This window comes from Ornithodoros turicata, chromosome 3, assembly GCF_037126465.1.
Source record: "Ornithodoros turicata isolate Travis chromosome 3, ASM3712646v1, whole genome shotgun sequence".
Classification (NCBI taxonomy): domain Eukaryota; kingdom Metazoa; phylum Arthropoda; class Arachnida; order Ixodida; family Argasidae; genus Ornithodoros; species Ornithodoros turicata.
The window spans coordinates 103,109,164-103,117,354 of NC_088203.1; the positions used below are offsets into that span (position 1 = coordinate 103,109,164).

At 45.6% G+C, this 8,191-nt stretch overlaps 1 protein-coding gene across 1 annotated transcript; it reads right to left on the bottom strand.

Moving 5' to 3' along the window:
- Positions 1 to 1,050: 1,050 nt before the first annotated feature.
- On the bottom strand, positions 1,051 to 6,643 carry LOC135389045 (RNA-binding protein 8A-like). Its single transcript, XM_064618990.1, has 6 exons — positions 6,535 to 6,643; positions 6,142 to 6,201; positions 5,952 to 6,029; positions 5,642 to 5,778; positions 4,905 to 5,032; positions 1,051 to 1,286 (listed from the first exon to the last, which is right to left on the bottom strand). Exons 1-6 carry the CDS (start codon positions 6,620 to 6,622, stop codon positions 1,235 to 1,237), a joined length of 543 nt encoding a protein of 180 aa, XP_064475060.1. The 5' UTR covers positions 6,623 to 6,643; the 3' UTR covers positions 1,051 to 1,234.
- Positions 6,644 to 8,191: the final 1,548 nt, after the last annotated feature.

An 8,191-nucleotide genomic window follows, 5' to 3' on the forward strand; every position in this document is an offset into this window, starting at 1 on the left:
AACGGTGCTACTATCAGCTTTGTCTGCTCGGTGTCGGCACAACGAAGCAATCACCAAACTAGTTCGGTTTCATCTTTCTGCTGCACTGCTAAAGATCATGCACAGAACAGAAAGTAGACAGTAGCAAATGTGTGGGGGTGTGACATAGTTAAACACGATAACGATGTTTACAAAAATAAAGAAAAATAAAAAACTGCCAAACACTAATACCGTGCAAAGTGAGATAGGACACTGTTCAGTGTCGTTCTACTACAGTCGACCCACGTTTATCCGGACTTCATTTATCCGGACAAAAGAGCATGGGGGGCGGATTTCTCCCCATGTATTTCGCCCTCGTTTATCCGGACTTCAGCTTCCGGACTCCGACGAGAATTCCAGGGAACAGAAGTGAGTAATACCCAACAATCGGCTTCTGTTATCCGGTCATTGTCCAGGAATGACACTTGGCCCACACCTACTCAAGCGAGGTCGAGAACCCTGGTCGCGGCCTTCTTTTTACTGACACAAAGACCACGTTGCTAGGAAGAATTTTCTCCCTTTCCAACTTTGCACGTTACACAAAAGTAATCCACTGAGCAGCCTGGTCATTTCAGACTGAGAAGGTCCGCTACGAGGACCCCTACGCTGCAATCATAGATGACGACATCGTTAGTGTCGCCGCTTCCGATAGTGTTCAAGCTGTGACGGTAGGAAATGCGCGAAAATGCACCGAGAACAGCGCTGTTATTTTTCGTGCAACAGAACAATATTTCGCAAGTCAATGCCATTCGCAAAGGTTTGCAAGAACCGGATGCGTGTATTAGAATGAAACAGATGATAATGGATAGTTTTCTGTGTAATGGTCAATAAAGATGTCCTTTTAGGATCACTCTGGATTTTCGTGTTTCACTTATCCGGTTCCCCCGCTATCCGGACATTTTCACAGGAAACGAAGCCGTTCGGATAAACGCGGGTTGACTGTATATGCAAGCAGTGTGTTTGTGTGGTTAGAGTCAAACCCCCTACTGTCGTTGCTTTTATGCTGCAAAAGGAAAGCACAGCAATTGCGTCTCTTTTTGACCCCAAACTTTTAATCCCCAGGCTTTACAAATCCTTGCCACTGAATGGGCCGAGATGGATTCAGCACCTCTGATGAGCGATGTATAAAGAACACTGTATATCCTGGCTTTATGAGAGAGAGGATGAAAGCTGGTACATGCGCAACTTAAAACAACATTTACACAAGCAGGGCCCTTCAGTGTCGTCTCCTGTCCGCGGATCGATCCCTGCGCCGGTGGCCCCGTTTCCTGCAAGACGAGAATTCTTGTGATTAAATGCACTTCTTCAGCTGTTCTGCATGCAGATACGTGCATGTTTTCAAGAAGAAACAATTATGAGGGAGGCGAACCGCAAGTAAAGGGCCATGAAATGGGTGAGTTACCCCATTTATTTGCAAGAGTTTGACTCGGGGAAATTATTATACCTGATTTTCAGATGATTTCCAGAGTTCTAGAGAATGCCAGTATTCCCCGTATATGACCAATATTGGGAAATGCCAATATGGCCACTGATGGACCAATATTGGCATGATCTTGGGAATATTGGGCCAGAAGAAATACATAAGAGTAGAAAGAACACACTATAATATAGAAAACTAGTTGCTAAAGAACTGACTGTTTTACGAGTTGCTGTGTACCTGAAAATTAAAAAAAACATATTGAACCCGTATCGCCAATGACCAGCCAATACGGGCCCAATATTGTGTGCTGACGGAGATTTCGCGTTCATCGGCCATTAAGGAAGTCACCCCTTCTTAGGTATGGTTGTTTACGGCCACAAATACACCTCTTTTAGTTTGGCCACTTGGCTTCTGCCTTGCATCGCGCTCCAATGTTCCGGCTTATTGACCTTCGAATCTCGGGAGAGCCACAGAGTGCAATAGTATGCACACATTATTCGTATACAGTCGACACATGTTAATGTGACACTCCTTAGTATGACATCCTCATTTTATGATCACTTTTCTGGGGAACCACTCATTCCCAATGGAGGTCCTGTGTAAAGGCCCCTTGTTATTATGACAACTCGCTAATCAGACTATGACCAACATTTCGAGGGATGAACTGGGGAGAACACACGTAACCCTCCCCCATTATTGTGGGGGAGGGTTACCTGATGGGGGAGGGTTATTGGGGGAGGGTAACCCTCCCACCACTGACCAAATCGTCCTCCTGACCCAAAAGTCCAGTGGCCCCAGGGAGACATATGCGCTGTGAATGCCTAAACCATGACCCCGCTTTTACCGAGTCACCCTCCCGACCCACAAGTCCAGCGGTCCAGGGGCAACGTAGGCGCAGTATCTGTTTGCCTTCACCCGTGCAATTGAGTCACAGGAAAAGCTACCCACAGGCAGACGATTTTAACGATTTCTTTCGTCGATAAATTGTAAGTAAATTGTAAGATTGCAAATAATAACGTGTGTTGGTAAAATAAAATTACTTGAATTGAAATACTGTGCCAGCAATATCTGCGTCTTCAATAAATGAGACAGAGTCGAGCACGCTTCCTATGTGAAGGGCCTACCTGGAGCATCATCCTTGCTGCTCGTTAATATGACAATTCACTTTATGACCAAAATCCGCGGGAACGGCCTTGGTCATATTACCGAGGGTTGACCGTATGGACATTTGTGATTTCCGAATTGGGGGCAAATATCGGGTTTCATGCAGGGAAAGGTAATGGTAACGGAAACAGAAACGGTCGTCATGACCATTCTTGGGCACCAACAAAACATTATTATTATTATTACCGAAATTGGAGATGGTAACGATAACAGAAAGGGAAACGCATACCACGGTTCTCCATTAGCAGAAACAGAAAAGGAAACGAAAATTATCGTCCGCTATTGAATTGGTGCAATGACATTTCAGTAACTCTTCATATTATATTTGTATTTTGATGACTCCATTCCCTGTAATTCTCGAAATAGTACATGAGAGCATGGAAAGAAAGCGCAATATTGGATCTCGAGCATAGAGATGATCTCGAGGGTGCATCCCTCGCTTACCTACTCGTCCCAGTCCTCATAACTTCATGACATCAACACACGAGACTTAAAAAACATGGACTCCACGGACTCTACTCTATATGATACTGATAAAAGCGCAAGTTTTTTTATTCATTTATTTTTGCTTCTTTTTCATTTCACCGTGACTATGGTAGTATTGTTCACAACCGAGATCGTCCGCTATGAATGCGACATTGAATTGAGGTCACACCCATCTTGAGTTGCTAGACTGAGGACATACATTTTTTTTATCTTGCAAGCTGTGCGCATCCCAATGACGTAAAATTACTTGTGTAATGTGTACGCGTGACACCGAAGCAGCACTTTGGCAGAACAGGGTGTGAATAGAGCCTGTCCTCCTGCAGCTCTCTAACAGCCGTTCCATTACCGGAAACAGTAACAGAAACGTAACTGAATTGAAATTGAAAGGCTGGTATCAAAAACGGATAACGGAAACAAAAATATAGCAGTAATGAAAATACGTCCTTAAAAGTCTGCTGAAAAGAGCAGCTACCTTGCTCATACGGTCACAGTGACCTGCTGCAGTGATATGGCATTCATTGACAATGTCTGAGAAGCGCAAACTAACAGAACTGACTGCCAGAGTGAAGCAGATATGCATCAGATTGAGAATTGCACTAAACAAACATTTATCAGACTTTAAAAAAACAAATAAATGAAGTGTTATACATTCTTTTAAGTCGCCCAAGTAGCCCATGCTGTGGACGCGCACTATTACGACCCGAGGAAACTTCTCTTTGGGAAGTATCTTCCTCTTGAATATGACGAAGGCCGGCAGTTTGCGTCTGTTCGCCGTGCACGACAACGTGACAGTGAAAAGCGAATGTTCGTTTCCGGTCGACAGCACCTTCACCTCCCTTGCCCCTCTGCACGTTACTGCGGAATGAGACGGCATATCAAGCCAAACCGGCATTGCCGACCTGCCCCAGCATACAACCATGTTTCGTGCGAAGCTTGATAACATGGCGCTGGATGTTTACGAGTTTGTCCTCAACTCTTTCGGCAATGTTTGGCATACGGACATCCGTTGACGGAGACTCAGTCCTGTTTGTCTCATGAAGTGCCTCACCCACGACAGACTCTCGTTGAATTTTGACCCATCCATGCCTGCAGCACGTGCAAGCTCGATGGCTTTCGTCTGGATCGTGCCGCAGGTCACGGGAAGTGAGCGTTGACGCAGTTCGTGGATGAAAGTAGAGAGGTCGTCTTCAATCTCGGGACGCAGTGCGTACGACCACGGAACGCTTTCTTCTTCGAATTGCACGCGCCCAGTGCAGATTTTTGTTGTCTCCAGTAATGGACACACTTCGCGGATACTCCGAATCGAAGTGGCGTGGACATGTTGACATGCTCTTCGGCAAACGCAATCACTTTGAGAGTTTAAAACATGCGCTGAACTGCCGTCGTATGCCAAACTGCTGAAAACGAAAATGCCAAGGCGCTCCGCGATCACATAGAAATGACATGTGCACGACCACGTGACAGCACACGTGTTGCCTGACAGAGCCACGCTTTCGCTTACCCACCGATATATAAGACTGGGGCAGATTTCCACGACTTGTTTTTTGGAAAAATACCTCTACCTACAGTCCTGTTTTAAGATTGGCGGCAATAGTCACAAGATTCGGGGACTTGCACATGGTTGTCATTTGAGGGGGTGTCGGGAAAATAAACCCCTGATGTGACTTCCACAGTGTAATAGCATTCTACAGCTACTGTCAAGGTGGTTGTCTCTACGTATCACCCATTTCTGAGGGGTCAACCTAAACGTCGACACACCTGGTGCAGGACAATACACAGAGGCTGTTTCAGTGAAACCGCATATGCTAATACTTACCTCTTTGTAGGGCCTTTGACGAAGCACCAGTCTACGCTTATTGTCTGATCCAGAATCTTGGCCCCATTCAGAGCTTCCATGGCTGCCTGCGCTTCTTTGAATGTCTCATACTCCACGAGAGCGTAGCCCTGTAGAAAATGTCATCACGTGCGATTATCAGACAGAGTGTGACAATGTCACGCACATCAGTGACAATGAAAACAAGTAAATATCATCCGCAGGATGGGTGCACATCATCTGCAATCCTCAACCTCATCTTTCACACCATTTTTGCCTTGAAGAGGAGGTTGGAAAAGATTTTCAATGTTGTGAATGTTGTCAACAAAGGCATCTTTTAAGAAAACATAATTTGTTTAACAAATGAAGTAGCAAGATATTCAGTTCTGCCGTATATTAGAAGACAGCATACAGATAAGCATTTGAGGGACATGCAGCAGACACTGTAGAAAGTGAGGTCTCAATATAGGTCAGCTTCTTGGGAAGCTACTCCTACCATTTCTAAAGCAACCCAAGGACAGAGGTTAAGAGAAGGAAGGTAAGTAGACTCGGCAGTATGCCCCGCACCAGAAGCTGCCGTTGAAAGACATTCGGCCTCAGCATCTCTGCCTTGGTGTCAAAGAATGCTCTTTGTCCATAAATAGCAAGCCAAACTGTGGCCACTGTAATCATTGGGTTGCTTTGCCGACACACTTAGTGATAAGTCAATATTCACACTACAGCACTTTGGAGTTCCTCACCTTGAGGAATCCAGTGCGTCTGTCGAGGTTCAGGTGGAGATTTTTAATTTCTCCATATTCGGAGAACCGGTCATGGATGTCGTCCTCTTGTGCCTCTTCGTGAACGCCTGTCACAAACAGGATCCAACCTTCCACCGCTGCAGATTAACAAATGAAAAGTTTTACAAAAAGACACGCACATAGCAAGTACTGTACTTCTCCTCTACTATAGTATGCCAGATGTTGACTATTTAATAAGACTAACTGACATAACAGTAAGTTCGATGGTGGGTGGTATGTGCATTTTTTGTCAACACTGGTAATCACTTACATCTTTGAGGACCTGGTTCGTCGTTTTCGCCGGTGTCCATGGCATCGTAATCATGTATCTCTTCTCGAGCCGAGCCATCTTGGAAAGAAAAAGATGCTTATTTTAGAACGCTCTCTGCGTCGTTGCTGCAAAAGCGGCTCTTTTTGGTAACCGTTAAGACCAAGCACATCAATCCGTACAGTCGTAGTACCTGTTCCAAATCCTCTTCCTTTGCGTTTCCGTGCTCTTTCCTTCAACTTCTGGACGCTCTCTGCAAATAGAGTTTACATCAGTACGTACGTCGAAGAGACACAAAAAACGTCTACCGAGCCACTTGAGTAAAAAGTAACCACTAATCATCGCGTATAAAGTAAATTTTTGTCATCCTAACGTAATAAAGGTTTGTAACGAGCAAGTGCGAGCTACAACGTAAACCAAGTGTGTAAAAATGAGTAATGCGCCTTGCAACGAGGGACAATGTCCACCGTGACGCTACTTCGGTGTGCCTAACCCGCGCTCCGTGTCACTTTTACCGAAACGCAATTGTTGTAAACACTACTTCTTAAACGTTTTCTAGACACGTAAGGGTTTAAATAATACATACGGTCTCCATCATCGTCAACTTCGAAGTCCTCGCCGCCGTCAAGATCTAAAACGTCAGCCATTTTGATTTCCGAGTGTAGTAAAAGCATTGTTACTTCCACCCTTACACCTTCCGTTCAAGCCGAGATAAAGAGGGCGCAAGTAACGAACGATATAAAATTCATTTCAACAGTACGAACCACGATACTGGATCACTGGATGTGCTGTCTGGTTGTCCCAAGGAAACCATAAGGACAGATTTGCCCTGGTGGATTTTCCTCTGTCGTAAAAGAAGCGCTGGTACAATTTCGTACGAAGTCGCCCCGGAAGTAAGATCCCCCTTCCCCCCAGAGCCAGGCAGACAAACCAGACAATCTAGGTCGCTCTGCCAGCTCTGCTGAATAAAATTTTGCATTTGGCAAAATCGCGATCGAATACATCAACGAGAATTGGCCGAGGCAGACACGAGAGCCTAAAACGCCCAGAAATTAACGAATTCATACAACGCAGGGAAAAGAGGTGCTGAATCAGGTTCGATTGGTGTAAGCCCCTCTTTTCCCTGGATATATCTGAATACATCTGTTGCTACCAGTGGCATGGCCGAGTTGGTGGTGGCCGTGGTGGCCAAGATCGTGCTGAAGACTTGGAGGTGGTGGGTTCGCATCTCACCACCGGCTGTGCTGTCTGGAATTTTTTCCCTGGGTTTTCCGGCAGACTTTCCGGACGAATGTCGGCACAGTTCCCCTGAAGTCGGCCCAGGACGCATACTGTCCCCCCACTCCTTCCAGCACTGGCATAGCCAGAGGGTGGGTTCTGTGTGTTCAAAACCTCCCAAAATGGTACCTTTGGTAATGCATTTGGGAGAAGGAAACGTGGGGGAAATCCTCCTCTCCCATGTAAAGTCCCTATAGAACCCCTCCCTGTTCGCCACTTTAGTCACAGACGCTTTGCAACGCAAACACAAACATAAAAGCATCCCTTGTTTTCGGTACAAGGAAAAAGATGAACCTGAACCTGTTCGTCCGAAACTGACATGCCTGCATTTCACAACAGGTATCAATTGGAGATGACATGGCTGTCGTGAGAAGCAATAGGGATGGCTCCTACGAAGTCACTGCTTGCAACCACGGGTGATCCCAGGATTGTTTTCAGGGGAGGGGGCAAAGAGCTTCCAAGGGGTGGTAAAGCGTGAAAGCAACAGACATTGGATAATACAATGACAATTGAAAAAATCTGATATGTAGGGGGATCCGGTGATGAAGATTCAGATTATTGTGACGACATTTGGCCATGCCAACCTGCGAGACATAGAGGGGGGCCACAGGCCCCACCTCTCGGAACGTCCATGCTTGCAACAGCTGCTCATCAACCAAGTCACGTAGAATTCTGTTTCACCCACTCTGAGGAGGAGGCAAAATCTACGGCATGCAATTAACCACCAGTATCAACTGTGGAAAGCATCTGCTTCCACACCAAGATTTTACAAAGAGCAACCTAGATGGTCAAGCATTTGATAGTGATGGGGAGAAATTGAAGTACCACATATTCAAGTACTAGTTTAACTGTGTTTCCAATTGTGTACTTTGTACTCTTGTCCTTTTACTCAAGTACTTTTCTCTTGTCCTTTCCCACCAAGTGCCCAACTGGAACTGCAAACACAAAGTATGTTTGAACAAGAA